Source organism: Boleophthalmus pectinirostris, unplaced genomic scaffold (genome assembly GCF_026225935.1).
Source record: "Boleophthalmus pectinirostris isolate CB_2022bp ecotype Guang Dong unplaced genomic scaffold, ASM2622593v1 HiC_scaffold_16, whole genome shotgun sequence".
NCBI lineage: Eukaryota > Metazoa > Chordata > Actinopteri > Gobiiformes > Gobiidae > Boleophthalmus > Boleophthalmus pectinirostris.
Window position 1 is genome coordinate 30397773 of NW_026571095.1, and position 15918 is coordinate 30413690.

Sequence of the window (15918 nt, forward strand, 5' to 3'; positions counted from 1 at the left end):
AGTAGTAAAAATATCTCAGCAATATACAAGAGGTCAAAAGGAAAAACCATCAGTGATAGAGGTGAGAGTATTTCCTCATGTGTGTCATGTTTACATAAATCCACTCTGTGGATGCTCCCCCCTGAACTGCCATCTTACCGTGGTGGGGTAGTTTTCATACCCGAATGATCCTAGGAGCTATGTTGCCCGGGGCATCACGCCCCTGGTAGGGTCTCCTATAGCAAACAGGTCCTAGGTGACGGTGCAGACTAAGAGCAGTTCACAATACTCTTATGAACTGGGAAACATCGAGGACCGTGACGTTGCCCTAGTATGGCACAGCTGGGGCCCCACCCTGGAGCCAGGCCTGGGGTTAGGGCTCGAATGAGGGGTTCATAGGGGTCGGGTGCATAGAGGACTGGGGGGTGGTTGGGGACGGGTGTCTCGACGGCCTGGTCCGCACACACAGCATCTGGCTGTGGCGACGTGTCACCTCACTGGGGGGGGGGGAGCCCGAGCTTGAGCGGGAAGTTGAGAGATACCGGCTAGATATATTTGGGCTCACTTCTGCGCACAGCTTGGGCTCTGGTACCCAAATCCTTTGGCGGCGAGCTGGTGTGGGCCTGCTTGTAGCCCCACAGCTCAGCCGCCACATGTTGGGAATTCACCCCTGTGATCGAGAGGGTCGCGTCCCTGCGCCTTAGAGTCGGGGACAAGTGTCTCACTGTTGTGTCGGCCTATGGGTCCCTGGGAGGGGGTACTGCACAGTGCACCAACTGGGGACTCCGATGTTCTACTGGGGGATTTCAATGCACATGTGGGCAATGCCAGTGATACTTGGAGAGGGGTGATCAGGAGGAATGGCCGCCCTGATCTGAACCCGAGCGGTGTTCTATTATTGGACTTCTGTGCTAATCACAGTTTGTCCATAACAAACGCCATGTTCAAGCACAAGGGTATCCATCAGTGCACATGGCATCAGGACGCCCTAGGCTGAAGGTCGAGGATCGACTTTGTTGTCTTGTCATCTGACCTCCGGCCGTGTGTCTTGGACAGTCGGGTGAAAAGAGGGGCAGAGCTGTCAACTGATCACCACCTGGTTGTGAGTTATATTTGCTGGCGGAAGAGGAAACCAGAAGGACCTGGCAGGCCCAAGCGTGTAGTGAGGGTCTGTTGGGAATGTCTGCCAGAGCCCTCTGTCAAAGGGATCTTCAACTCACACCTCCAGGAGGACTTCTCCCAGTCCGAGTGGGCTTCATTCTCAGCCTCTATTGTCAATACGGCTGTGGTCATAAGGTCTGTGGTGCCTGTCGCAGTGGCAATCCCTGAAGCCGGTAGTGGACACCAGAAGTAAGGGATGCTGTCAAACTGAAGAAGGAGTCCTGTGGGGCCTTGCTGGCTCGTGGGAATCCTGAGGCAGCTGACGGGTACCGAAGGGTCAAGCGTGCTGCAGCCCATGTGGTCACAGATGGAAAAATTTGGAGCTGGGAGGAGTTCAGGGAGGCCATGTAGGAGGACTATTGGACGGCCTCAAAGAAATTCTGGCAAACCGTCTGACGCCTCAGGAGCGGGAAGCAGTTCTTCACCAACACTGTTTACAGTGCGGCGGGAGAGCTGCTGACCTTAACTGGGGACGTTGTCCGGCGGTGGAAGGAATACTTTGAGGATCTCCTCAATCCCACCGTCACGTCTTTCGAGGAGGAAGCCGAGGCTGGGGACTCGGAGGTGGACTCATCCATGACCCTGGCGGAGGTCACTGAGGTCATTGGCAAGCTCCTCGGTGGCAAGGCTCCGGGGGTGGATGAGATCTGTCCTGAGTACCTTAAGTCTCTGGATGTTGTGGGGCTGTCTTGGCTGACACGCCTCTTCAATGTCACGTGGCGTTCGGGGACAGTACCTCTGGACTGGCAAACCAGGGTGGTAGTCCCTCTGTATAAGAAGGGGGACCGGAGGGTGTGTTCCAACTACAGGGGAATCACACTTCTCAGCCTCACCGGTAAGGTCTATTCCAGGGTACTGGAGAGGAGAATCCGACCGATAGTCGAACCTCGGATCCAGGAGGAGCAGTGTGAGTTTCGTCCCTGTCGTGTAACACTGGACCAGCTCTACACTCTCCATCGGGTGCTCGAGGATTCATGGGAGTTTGCCCATCCAGTCCACGTGTGCTTTGTGGATCTGGAGAAGGCATTCGACCATGTCCCTCGTGGTGTCCTGTGGGGGGTGCTCTGGGAGTATGGGGTTTGGGGCCCTTTGCTAAGGACTGTCTGGTCCCTGTTTAATCGGAGCAGGAGCTGTGTTCGCATTGCCAGCAGTAAGTCAAAAATTTTCCCAGTGCATGTTGGACTCCGCCAGGGCTGCACTTTGTCACCAGTTCTGTTCATTGTTTTTATGGACAGAATTTCTGAGAGGCCCTTCTCAGACTGCTGCCCCCGCGACCCAACCCAGGATAAGCGGAAGAAAATGGATGGATGGCACTCTGTGGATGAAGATGCTGCAGATTAGAGATAGTGATACTTCCTGTGTGTCTATAGACAGCTTTTTGTTTGTGGAAAACATTTTCTGAGCTATAGTTTGAGAAATAATAAGATTTAAAGATAAATAGTAAGATTTTAAATCTTACATGATTCTCCTCATGTCTGGTCTGCACTTTTAGTGCACACTCACACTAGGACTTTAGAATCATGTCGTGCTCAAGATCAATTGCGTAGGGTTCTATGTTCTGCACTCACATGTGCACAACTGAACCGGGCCACAGCCCGATGACATAATCACATGACGCTGTTTCTTTACATACATGCTTGATACATGCTCCTCCATGAGTTTAGGGAAATAAAAACAGCCCAGAACAGTGATGACAGCCGAAGACGAGAGGCAGTTAACCGTCTGTCTGTCACAGCCCTTACTGAAGGTAAGTGTGGATTCACTGTGTTTTTTGGAGAAGATTATTCACAGTTTTCCTTGTATAAGTAACATCAGCACATCTGACAGGGCTCGTATAGACATGTGTGTACTGTAAGCGTACATGAGCGACTGTGCCTTGCTTCTGCCCACCTCCTCCACCCAGGCTGAAGTCCCAACCGTACTGTGCCTGGGACCCGTTCAATTGTGTTCACACTGGACAAACGTACTGCACTTTACGGGCGATCCGTGCTTGGGCATGGTTCTAAAGTCCTAGTTTGAGTGCACCCTTAGTCTCACATTTAAAAATCATTTAAGACTCAAAGGTCCTGAAGTGTGTGGTGGGCTTTCGGCTCCCAATTTAGTTTCACTTCAGTGTCTGTATCATCTCTATTTTCAGATAACTACACATCTGAACTCTGGGTGTATTTCCAAGGCAGCGCGTACCTGGGCTCCACCACAGCACAGAGTTGGGAGCAGAGCCGGCAGTACTGTCAGGAGAGAGGAGGAGATCTCATCATCATCACAAGTGTCCAGGAGCAGGTCTGGAGCTAAACACCACACTGTTCCCACAAAAAGGATGTCACAATATAAATTGTTTGTGCCACAATTATTGCGAGAAGATTAAGATTGATGTTAATGCTAACTTATATTCAAATGTCAAATCACGTAACAACAAAATGAAATATGTAGTAAAGACAACCCTGATTATTTTTCTGTATTTGCTATGTATTCGTCTCAGAAATTTACATTAAGACACAAAGCTCGACCTTTCTAAACACAAGTGTCCCCTGGTGAAGTATTACAGTGTAGATGTTGTTAGTCTCATTCACCCACAGCTCGCAGTCCTTTGTGTGAATTGTCACTATTTATTGATTAGCACAATCCAGAGACCGGAGCTAACTGGGTGCTGTTGTGCACAGAGCCTGTTGTGTTACTGAGGTTAAATGATTGTTTCTCACAGTTGAAGTCTTAAGATCCCTGAAAGTGGCTTTAACTGTTTCTACAGACATTTGCGAGTAGATTCCGCGGGCACCGATGGATTGGACTGAATGCAACCCAGTCTGAACCTAGAGAGTGGAGATGGGTGGACGGCTCTCAGCTCAACACAAGGTTCACACAGCAACATTTTAAACCAACACTGAGTTTCAGAAGTGATTTTGAGCTCTTACTTAATGTCTTTCAGTTTCTGGCACACTGGAGAGCCAAATAACAAAGACAATGATGAGTTCTGTGTTGAAACCTTCGTCAATGGCACCGAGAAGCGCTGGAATGACCTGAAATGTTCTACAAAGCTTCTGTATATCTGCGAAAAGAGGCTGATATTTAAGGCTCATATCAATATTTACTCATACATAAAATGACTTATCCACATTGTGTGTGTTTCATCACAGTGATAGTAGTAGTAGTATTGGGGCCAAAAAAAGGTTAATATTATTGGTGGTGGTCAAAATGAAACAGACAAAATATGTTTGTTTTATTACAAAAAAGTATAGAAATGTAAAATAAATAAACGTAAAAAAAATAAATGTTTGGTTTGGTTCTATGTGATACAATAGTGTTAAGCCAACAGACCATAATAGTGTTAAATGGACATGATGTGTTTGTGTAGGACCAAGACCCTGGAGAACAGAGCCTCATATGAACTCAAGTCAGTCTGCCGGAACCACGGCTCTGGACAGAGACTGTGGAGCTAATTTAATTTTAGACCCACTTCCACTCAAACTCTCATCTCCGCGTGTGTAGCTTTAGCATACTACTAACCCTAGGATATTTCACCATCTTGTGTTTGGTGAAATATCCTAGTATTAGTAGTTATTTACCATAATATTGACCATGTTTTTGTTTGGTCTTCCTGGTTGTCTTTCTCTCTAACAGTGTTACGCACATATTTATGGAAACGTGATGTGCAGAATGTAGGCTTGTGGGCTGAGCTTTGTATAGGATCCAGTTCAGTTTAGTCCAGTCCGGCCATGCTCACATTGTAGGGAGTATTATACCTCTGATGATGTAGGTTGAGATATTGTTTGATTTATTTCATTTTTTGAGACACATCCGTACCTGTCCAAATTTCTGTGTCGATGCCTTGAGAAAATTTATGAGCATGTGAAAGATACTCTACTAGCTCGTTTTGATGTGTACTGTCAGCTCCTGTATGTGCTGCACAGACTGACACTGCCAAAGTATAATCCAAGCTTTACAAGGACTGAGCTGGCAGTTTGGAGCTAGCACAGAAATGCCATTTCTTTATGAACTGCGTACTTGTACTTGCATTTCAGCTTCTGGGATCTTGAGGAGGCATCCGGAAAAAATGCCCGAGCCACCACAGCTGCTCCTCTCGACGTGGAGGAGCAGCGGCTCTACTCCAAGCTCTTCCCGTGTGACTGAGCTCCTCACCTTATCAGGGAGCACCCAGCCACCCTGCGGAGGAAACTCATTTTGGCTGCTTGTATCCACGATCTTGTCCTTTTGGTCATTACCCAAAGCTCATGACCATAGGTGAGGGGAGGAACGTGACATCTAATGTGACCCTGACCTATGGTCACGTTAGACTGTGTGAATTATTATTATTGCTGTTAAACGATGCAATTTTAAGGCATTAATTACACTTTAGAATTTTGATTAATCACAATAAATCGCAGCTAATTATTCTTCAAAAAGGATTAAATATGGGAACAGTGTAGCAAGAAGTTGAACAAAGTGCACTTTTTGAACAGGTCTGCAAAAATACAAATAACAAGCAGCTGAAAAAAACACAAATACAAAATGAGCCTGTAGCATCTCCCTTTAAATGAAACAAAGTGAATGCCACACTGAACATGTCTGACATGGCTGTGGCCTAGATGTGTCGCTGATATATAGGAGCGGAAAACACAAAAACTGTGCTATCTGCAGTTCTTTTACATCATATACTTCCTCTTGAGGCTATACCAAAAAACAGATACAGACATAAAATCAAAGATGCCACAGGGTGATTAATAAAAAAACAAACAAAAAAACCCCAAAACAAAACAAGGTTCTAGTTCAAAGTGTGCTGTGCAAAGTCTTCTACTGAAAACATCTTGCCCATTCGACTGAGCTTTCAATCAGTCAATCAAATTTGTATATTATGCACTTTTCATACATATGTGATGTAACATAAAGTGCTTCACAGGAAACAAATCAGCTATCAGATAAAAGACAACACAAATGTCAAACACAAAAAATAAAAATAGTCTTTTAATAATTGACATTTAAGACCAAAAATAGTCAGAATTTCATTCTCTGACATTTGATTTCTACTCCAAATCCAACACTTTGCATGTGATTATTTTCCTGGACATTTTCAGTAACGTAATCACGACAAAACAAAATATAACTGAAGGCTCTATCTGAAGTCCACAATGATTGTACATGAATTACACACAGGGAAAACACTATCTTTAGTTATGTAGATCACTGTTTCCAATTGTATATGTTACTACAGTATTACACGGAGCAACTTTCAATCAGAGTTATGTTTAACTAGAGAAATCCTCTTAGCCCTGGCATTGTAGTTACAGTAAAACTTGCCTTGCCTCTTGAAAGTTGTCAAACACTTTTCAGAACTTATCATGGTGAATATTTAGGATGCTCTGAATATATTAAAAAAGTGAGGAATAATTTTGAACCACTATTTAAAATGAACTAGTTGTGTTTTCCTCATTTTTAAGAGGTTAAAATTAGGTTCAGAGCCTTGGCAGCACGGTGGCTGAGTGGCTAGCACTCAAGCCTCACAGCAAGAAGGTTCCAGTCGCCCGGGCCTTTCTGTGTGCAGTTTGCATGTTTCTCCTCGTGTCTGGATGGGTTTTCTCCGGGCGCTCCGGTTTCCCCCATCAACCCAAAACATGCTACATAGGTCTCCAAGAACAGTTAATAGTCAAGGTCAATTAAGTACAATCAATCAATGAACCTGTCCAGGACACTGGTGCTAGTGGCTAGACACTTCACCCACATTGCCTAGAATGAAAGTGGTGTGTACGTGAGTGATGGTGGTGGTCGGAGGGACCGTTGGTGCCGATTGGCATGGCAGCTGTGCCTCTGTCAGTCTGCCCCACGGCAGCTGTGGCTACAACAGTAGCTTACCATCACCAGGTATAGAGTGAATGAATAATATATATGCTCAATGTAATGCCCTGTAAAGCGTCTTTGTGACAAAAATGTCTGTGAAAAGCGCTATATAAATGGGGACTTACTTACTTACCTACTTTCTTTGCTGCAGTTCTATTTCCTGGGCAGTGCCAGTTTCCTCAATATGACAACACAGACCGACCAGTCATTTCATAACATGTACCACCCCAAGAGCTCCAGCAGGATCCTCTGTGTGCTGCAGTGAGGACAGGATGGAGGACGCTGTGGTCAGAGGCAGAAGGTACTCACGTCCTGCTCAAACTCAGGACACAGACACACAGTCAAGTAAGACACTTTTTATTATCCTCATTTTTACTATGTGAAGATTTGATTTGAAGATTTTGCTCCTGTGTATTCATCAAAGGTGGGTAGAGTAGCCAGAAATAGTACTCAAGTAAGAGTAATGTTGCTTTAAAATAATATTACTCAAGTAGATGTACAAAAAAATTGCTCAAGAGTAAAACTACTACTCAACTAAGGGCAACTTGAGTAACTGCTGATTTAAATTTTAAGTAAAGGTAATTGGAAGGACAAAGTATTTAATAATGCACAAAATCTATTTTCAAAAGACACAAACTAAATAATATCTGAAGGAAAAACACAAATGTTCAGGCTTTTGTCACTTGTAGACTTACAATGGGAAGAGGAAGCACGACTTTTACTCAAGTAAAAGTATTACCTAGGAGTGAACGTATGCTGCTAGAAAAGTACTTCGAGAAGTAACCGAGTAAATGTACCATCTCTGATATTCATTCTGTTTTTGAAGGGAAAACGATCGGGCTGTTCTTCATCTGCTTTGGTTTTCTTTGCATTGTACAAACGGTCAACATATACCTGCGAGTTGGTGAGTATTCAAGAATAATCTTTTAGTATTTCATCTACATCAGACACAGTGGGTAATAGGGCTGGGTATCATTAAGAAGTTGCCGATATGATACATACCTCGATACATAGGCCACGATATGATACATATCTCGATACCGTGCACTTTCGAGTCGATATATATATTTCAAATAGACTCAATACGGTTCAATAAAAAATAAAGACTAAATCATGGCTGTGATACTAAAAGTCTTTGTTAAATCACTTCTTATGCAAAGTTAATATAAAACACACTGATTTTACTCATCAAAACAATGAAAATGTCAAATTTGTTGCATAAATGAGTTTCTTTTCACTAAACAAACAACAAAACTGTAGCTGTAACCAAATCATTTAGTAAAATACACCAAAAAATACTCTTGGTGATATATATCGATACAGCAACCCATGATATCGATATATCGATATATATATATATATATATATATATGATATATCAATATTTTGATATTTGGTATTTTTGCACACCCCTAGTGGGTAAGAAGTGGAGACTAACCTTTGGTGCCGTGCATATGTACATTCTCCAGTCTCACCAATAGGCCAGACAGCTTTAACACAACCTTGTCTTAATTTCTTGGTGTAGTAAAAATGGTTCATCAACACTATCAGTCAAAAGTTTAGCCACATCTTTGTATTATTATTATTTTTTAAAACGTTTAATCATTTCTACATTTTAGAAAACATCAGATATATGAAATTATGCGGCAAATAAAAAAAGTTCAATTATAATGGCTAAAGGTATCTGCCCTTTGTCAGTGACGTGCGGTGAGGTTTACAGCTGCGAGGCAACTGTAGGCTCAAAAAAGTTGATAGCCACTGAATTGCACCAAGTTGCTTATTTTCTTTACAAACATATGACATTTCCTAATAAAAACATTGAAATTAATTATTTTGTTTATAATTGAACAAGGGAAGAAAGAAAAATATATATACAGCCAATATAAATTACTCATAGACGCACTGTGCAGAGACAGAGTGAGAGGCTATCCTCACCTTGGCTCTGGTCATACAATATCTCATTAAATGTGCTCCCTCATGTCAAGGTTATTTGTCCTGACGATAAGAACACAAAGCACTCAAAAAAAAAAAAAACAAATAAAAATATAAAATCTACAAATATATCTGATGAGTTTAAAAGGAGAAGCAGTGAAAGTGTGTCTGTGTGAGTCGAGCCTCACGTCCTATCTCTTTGCATTATATCCTGTGTAACTTGTCAGTGTGAAGAAATTCAAAGAGTGCAATGCTGTGATCAAAGCAAAGGGTGACTATTTTAAGAAATCTAAAACAGGTTTTGAGTTATTTTTGGGTAGAATCTACAATGTAAATACTCATGGGGGGAAAAAAAAAGAAAAGAAAGAAAACAATTGAAAAAGTATGTCCAAACTTTTTACTTCTAGACCAAGTAGGAAAGAGATGAATTTAAAAGGTATCACACTATTTTCTGATAGTGTCTTTCTCAAACAAAAAAACACTCTATTCCACCTTGTGATGTCATGTGATAATACAGAAAGTGCTCCATTTTGTTTTTAAACTTCATACACCTTCACTAGAATCATTTGGATAATTTCAGATCTGGAATTGCCAAACTCTACTGAACAAAGTAAAAAGTATCAGCTAACTTAAAAACTACCACTACAAAAGTGGAACAGAGCATTTTAAGCATTGGAGATGTAGACACACTAATTACAGGGTTACTCAAACATGTGTGAATGAAACAAAACACAACTCCGGGTATGTTTTGATTAGGTAACAGCATTATAACATGGCTAGAAGCTCACAAGAGTACATTTTGTGTAATATAGAAACATTAATGTCTATTAAGAGAAAGTTATGGGCAAGGTTGTCTTAAGCTTTCCACCGACTGGAGAATCTCCAAAGTAACACGTTGTCTCCTATTGTCTGATATAGATGAACATAACAATGAAATTATTCTACTATTTAAGAAAACAAAATGAACCTTTCTAATGTAATAATCATCATAATAATCATATGAATACAAATCATTTCCAGGGTATGACTTAAGGTGTGAACATGCATTGGCCGAGAGCGATGTGTTTGTGAAATGTAAGTTCATTTCATGTCATTTCATCTGACTGTGGGGATTTTGACTGAAAGTGTTTTCAAACAGTTCACCGTGACCCAGAGAAAGGAACTGATGACTTCCACGGACGCAATATTTGTCAGTAAAATACATCATATTTTTGTTAGAGGTGGGAAGAGACACAATTTCCACAAGATGAGACCTGATATTGGGTCAGCGGGAACGAGACAAGATGAGATTTTGAAATGATTTAAAATAACTAAATTGTGCAGTTCAGTTTACAGTTTTGTCCTCAGGCTTTTAAAATTTTATTTAATGAACTGAAACTTCAGCTTCTCAAGAGGTGTAACTCACCAGCACTTTTGTCCAATCCAAATGCAAACACACATGGAAAAAAAATAATCTAACGACATTTTCCTTATGTGTGTGCAATCTTGTGGCAATTTTGTCTTGCGAGATCTTGTCCTATACTTAATTACTAAAAATGACATGATGGAAATGATGTGAAATAAAGAGAATAATCTGATCTCTTGAAGCAAATCAAACCTGTCTGGAGAATCTGCAAGAGAAGAACAGTACTTTTTCTGGCAAGTAGCATTTTAAAATGTTTTAAGGTAGATCCAACATTGATGTATTTTTTTTTACACCAGCTACAAATGACATTTTCTTCCAGACTGCGAAACCAAAATGCAACAAATCAGTGAAAGTGACCTGAAGAAATTGTTGGAGGAGGCAAAAGAATTACGATACTTGAAAAACAATATTCTTTGTAAGTAAAATGATACAGAGAATAGAATGAATTTTGATAGTAATAACCTCTTCCCCCTCATCCCCCTCCCAGTAATGGAAACCAGAGTCCTACAAGTTATTGAAGAACGAGAGCAAGTGAGGCAAAAACTTCAAGATCTTAGTAAGTACACAGTCTGCCCAAGTGGTAAATATCTTATAATAAATTCATTAGTTTGTCCTGAATAGCTTTAGAATGAAGCCAATGATGTTCATTTTGTCTTCTTATATACTTTAACTTCTTAGGTTCTTTTTAAAGACAATGCAGTAAAGTGTATTTACCTTGTTGACATGTTTCGGCTGCTAGCTGCAAGCCATCTTCAGAACTGTCACCGGTGTTGGTGGTGACGTGTCGTATATCAGCTGTTGTTACTTCCTGTAGGCGTGGTCAGTCTGATGGACCTGGCAGGTCGCTCAGACTGACCACGCCTCCCGTCGCCCGGTGTTCTCTGGAGGAGGGTGTCCCAGGTGTGTTAAAGGAGGAACGCTCCGTCATCACGGTTAATGCTGTCCATGCCTTGTTTCCTGATTTCAATGGCCTCCTTGATCCAGCGTTTGAACTTGTTGTTTTCCGATCCAATGACCCGAGCCCCGTCCCGATCCATAATGTGGTTGTTCCTTTTACAGTGGTCTGATATGGCAGATTTTAGGTTTTCCTGTTCTGCTTTGTCTTTTTGTGTTCTGGTGAGTCTCCCTGACGTTTCCTTTTCGCATTCCTTTGGTGTTCCTTTTTTCGGATGTGAAATGCCCGGCCTGTGGTCACAGACCACACCGACAGGGAGGAGGAGGAGAGACACATCATACAAACACTCAAACAATGTCAATATCCCAGCTGGGCCATAAACAAAGGCAAACAACAAGTTATCAATAAAACCAACAAACCCCGGAAAAAAAACACAACAATCCAACACAGGGCAGCAGGACCACAAGAACATAGTCACACTACCATACATCAGAGGCATAAGCGAACCCATCCAGAGAGCCATGAAAAAACACAACATTAGCACTGTAGTAAAACCATACACAAAACTCCGCCAACAGCTCGTACACCCCAAGGACGAAATCCCACAAGAACAAAAATGCAATGCCATATACGAAATTCAATGCAAATCATGCAATAAATCATACATAGGGGAAACAGCTTTAGAATGATCTTGAGCTGTACAAGTATAAGAGCACATAAACCTTGTTTCTATGGGGTCAGTACGGGACAGGGTTATAGTCCCAAATGGACTGCTGTTGGTGGTTTTATGTTCCCCAGTCTCAAAGTGAAATAAAAAATCAGGAAACAATCTGTTATTTGTTTTCATAACCATGGATCTGTCCCCAATTTAATACATAGACTGTGTATATAAATGGACATAGTTAACCATAAGTGTTCACAGAGGTGCTTCCAGCTCCTTCTGACCCTGGCTCCAGTGGAATACTGTCACCACTCTCTCTGTAACTGTTGCAGTGAGTCTCATCATGTTGGTCTTAAAATGTCTGGGAGGGGTGTGGTGTGGTATATTTTTTTGTTTCTATTGCCATGATGCATATGTGTACCTGGTTCACTGAATAGGAATTAGTCTCTTGCCAGTAAAGAAATATATATTATATACATCATTTGTATTTCCAGATAATCATTCCCACGAAGGTTGGGTGTATTTCCAAGGAAGTTTGTACCTGGGCTCCAGCACAGAGCAGAGTTGGCAGGAGAGCAGGCTGTACTGTCAGCAGAGAGGAGCAGATCTCACCGTCATCACCAGTGTCCAGGAGCAGGTCTGGACAATTGTACTGATAATGTGATTTGAGCTTTAAGCCTTATTATAGTGCTGTTACTTCATCATTTTATTCATACACTGTTGTTTCTCGCAGAAAATGACTTTTGCCCAATAACTGTGTCTGAAACCTGGAAGTTCCCCAACAGTTTATAATTTAATAAACCATCACTTAAGTTGTTCTTCTGAGAGTTAGCAAATTTCAACTGTATTTACCATGAATACATTTATTTCAGTGTCCAGTCCCACTGCTGCTAGCAAAATGCATGTGAATGTCTGTAGAGTGCAATCACAAACCCACTAAACTGTTACAAACATAGATATTATTTTCATTTTAAAATGTAAAATGCTATTCTGAGGGCACTCAAAAAATGTCTAAACTGTTAACAACAAATACACTGCATATGTCCACTGTAAAATAATACTAATGTTCTTTTAAAGGAATTTGCATATTCAACTTTTAAGGAGCGCAGATGGATTGGACTGACTGACCTGGAGCAGGAGGGGGTGTGGAAATGGGTGGATGGCTCACGACTGACCCTAAGGTTCCTATAAACTTATGATATAAGTCATAAAAAAAACAAAAACATAACTTAATGTATAACATTATTTATGTTGAATTTCAGATTTTGGGATCCAGACCAGCCAGATAATAAATACGATGAAGACTGCGGTGAGCTGAACTTTAGTGGTGGGTTGCAAAACTGGAATGATTGTACCTGCAATAAAAAACTGAAATGCATCTGTGAAAAAACATTAAGATACTGATTCTATAATATAACTCTGAACTAAGCTTTTATTATGAACGGTTTTATAGTGACTGTGGATCTTATGCTTTGTTGTAGATTCCTTTCATTATCTTGTACTTTTTCTGTTTCTTCTTTCATCATGTCCCTTCATTATACTACACTCTGCATTAGTTTAAATACAGTTTAAATAACAATATTTTATAAATCACATGATCTCATAAAATGTTTGCACAATAAAACATCAGATTTAGTCAAATCATAGCTTTAACTTACAATGGACAACAAAACTATCCCAGAGTCACAGGAAGAGGGACACTTTTTAGCCAATGACTGATTTCTTTTATACACCAACCCATGTACGTATAATTTTATTTGATAATCGTGTTTTATTCTAATAATTGATATTATATGTGACCAATAACATAAAAAAATAGGAGAATTGTAAAAGTGAAAGTTTGTTCTGATTGGATTTGGCCTGGTAGGTCAGTTGGATAATTGGGGCATGCACACACTCACTTCCCTGGTGCTGTAGTGGTGCTCTTTTCTTTCTCGTGTGGCTCAATACACTGATGCCCCCTGGTGGTGGAGGAGAAAAAGCCTCTCTGAGCTGCACACACAAAAACACACAAACCAGGATCTTACTTGATTTGATTTTCTTCATCAGATGCAGGTTGCAATCGGAACACTCTGCTGATCCATTCTAGCAAATTTTTAAGGTCTGAGGATTTAAAAAGGCATTGTCTGTGTCAAAATACACATGGGGGCTTGCTGCTTGCTATTTTATTTTATTTTTATTTAGAATTTATTATCACGTTTGTTTAAATTTTTTCTCTTTAATATACTGTAATGTGTGAGCTCCTGTGTCCAAGTTATTTCCCTTGTGGATCAATAAAGTTTGTCTAAGCCCAAGTCTCTTATTTATCTCATGTAAAACAAGTTATATTTTGTTCAGAATATTATAAGAATTTTTAAGTAGGTGTCTTCCACATTTGATAGAGAGAAGAAAAGTTTGGACAGTGATTTTTCACACTAGATTCAATCAGGATGTAGACGGGACTGACTGTTCCCGTAACACTCGCCCCGCCCCAGAGTTTAGCTTGCACAGTAATTTTAGCAGTATAAGGACAGAGAGAGTTTCCAGTGTCCAACCAAGTGCATTTATTTCACAAAAAAATAATTTAAGAAAAAATTTTAAACAGCTCCTACTTTTCACTGAATAGTCAGTAATAATCAGTGAAACTTTTGGAAAAATACCAGGCCGCTTCAACATGGATCTTGAATAGCTCATCCAATTTGGGAGCAGCCAAGACAGGCACAGCACACAGAAGGACTTAACATTATTTAAGGCACTCTGATGCACACCTGCTGAATACATAGTTGAACTGCTGAACTGAGCCTCCTCTGCTTTGGGGTCAAACTAGGACTAAAATAGGACTAAAACCAGGTCTAAACCAGGTCTAAACCAGGTCTAAACCAGGACTAAACCAGGACTAAAACCAGTATTAAACTGGGACTAAAACCAGGTCTAAACCAGGTCTAAACTAGGACTAAACTAGGACTAAAACCAGGACTAAACCAGGTCTAAACTAGGACTAAACCAGGTCTAAAACCAAGACTAAACTAGGACTAAAACCATGTCTAAACCAGGTCTAAACCAGGACTAAACCAGGTCTAAAACCAGGACTAAACTATAACTAAAACGAGGACTAAACCAGGTCTAAAACCAGGACTAAACCAGGACTAAACTAGGACTAAAACTATGTCTAAACCAGGTCTAAACCAGGACTAAAACCAGGACTAAACCAGGACTAAAACTAAAACCAGGTCTAAACCAGGACTAAACCAGGTCTAAAACCAGGACTAAACCAGGTCTAAACCAGGACCAGTACTAAACTAAATAAAACCAGGTCTAAAACCAGGTCTACTAAACCAGGACTAAACCAGGTCTAAACCAGGTCTAAACCAGGTCTAAACCAGGTCTAAACCAGGACTAAACCAGGACTAAACCAGGTCTAAAATCAATACTAAACTAGGACTAAAACCAGGTCTAAACCAGGACTAAACTAGGACTAAAACCAGGATTAAACTAGGTCTAAACCAGGTCTAAACCAGGTCTAAACCACTAAACCAGGACTAAAACTAAACCAGGTCTAAACCAGGAAAAAAGACTAAACCAGGACTAAACCAGGTCTAAACCACTAAAAGGACTAAAACTAGGACTAAAACCAGGTCTAAACCAGGACTAAACTAGGACTGAAACCAGGACTAAACTAGGTCTAAACCAGGTCTAAACAATATGACACTAACAGTACGGTGGACATAATTTAAGGCAGCAGTGATCTCATATAATAATTATTTTTCTATCAATAATATTAATATGCTTAAGGAAAGATTTTGTCTTTTAGCAGACAAATAATCTGATGTTAAGATTTCCTAGTCTTTGCTTCTCTACAGCAAACAAATGTCTGTTCATGGAGACTTGGGCTCAACAGACAATTTGATGAGAACAAACAAGAATTTTCAGGATGTGGTTGTTACATTCATGTAGTTTTAAAAAGCACGACAATATCAAGTAATCCAAAGTATTCAGATTACATTACTCACTTTAAGTAATTTAATGGATTACATTACAAACGAAATTTTGGGGTATGTAATTTGTAGAGGAATGCATTTC

The 15918-nt window shown here is 40.8% G+C and overlaps 1 protein-coding gene across 1 annotated transcript; it reads left to right on the forward strand.

Annotated features, from left to right (window-relative positions):
- The first annotated feature begins 2784 nt into the window (after nucleotides 1–2784).
- LOC129408242 (C-type mannose receptor 2-like) lies at nucleotides 2785–14527 on the forward strand. The gene is made up of 9 exons (XM_055151374.1): nucleotides 2785–2887; nucleotides 3278–3420; nucleotides 3887–3990; nucleotides 4064–4161; nucleotides 10791–10859; nucleotides 12354–12496; nucleotides 12937–13040; nucleotides 13122–13168; nucleotides 14502–14527. Exons 1-9 carry the CDS (start codon nucleotides 2785–2787, stop codon nucleotides 14525–14527), a joined length of 837 nt encoding a protein of 278 aa, XP_055007349.1.
- The last annotated feature ends 1391 nt before the right edge of the window (nucleotides 14528–15918 follow it).

Bases quoted from the DNA above. Each gene is read 5' to 3' on its own strand.
- LOC129408242 (XM_055151374.1), top strand. From the start codon at position 2,785: ATGCTCCTCCATGAGTTTAGGGAAATAAAAACAGCCCAGAACAGTGAT. The intron at 3,991-4,063 runs GTTCACACAGCA...AATGTCTTTCAG, and splicing joins GGCTCTCAGCTCAACACAAG to TTTCTGGCACACTGGAGAGC. The intron at 13,041-13,121 runs GTTCCTATAAAC...GTTGAATTTCAG, and splicing joins GGCTCACGACTGACCCTAAG to ATTTTGGGATCCAGACCAGC.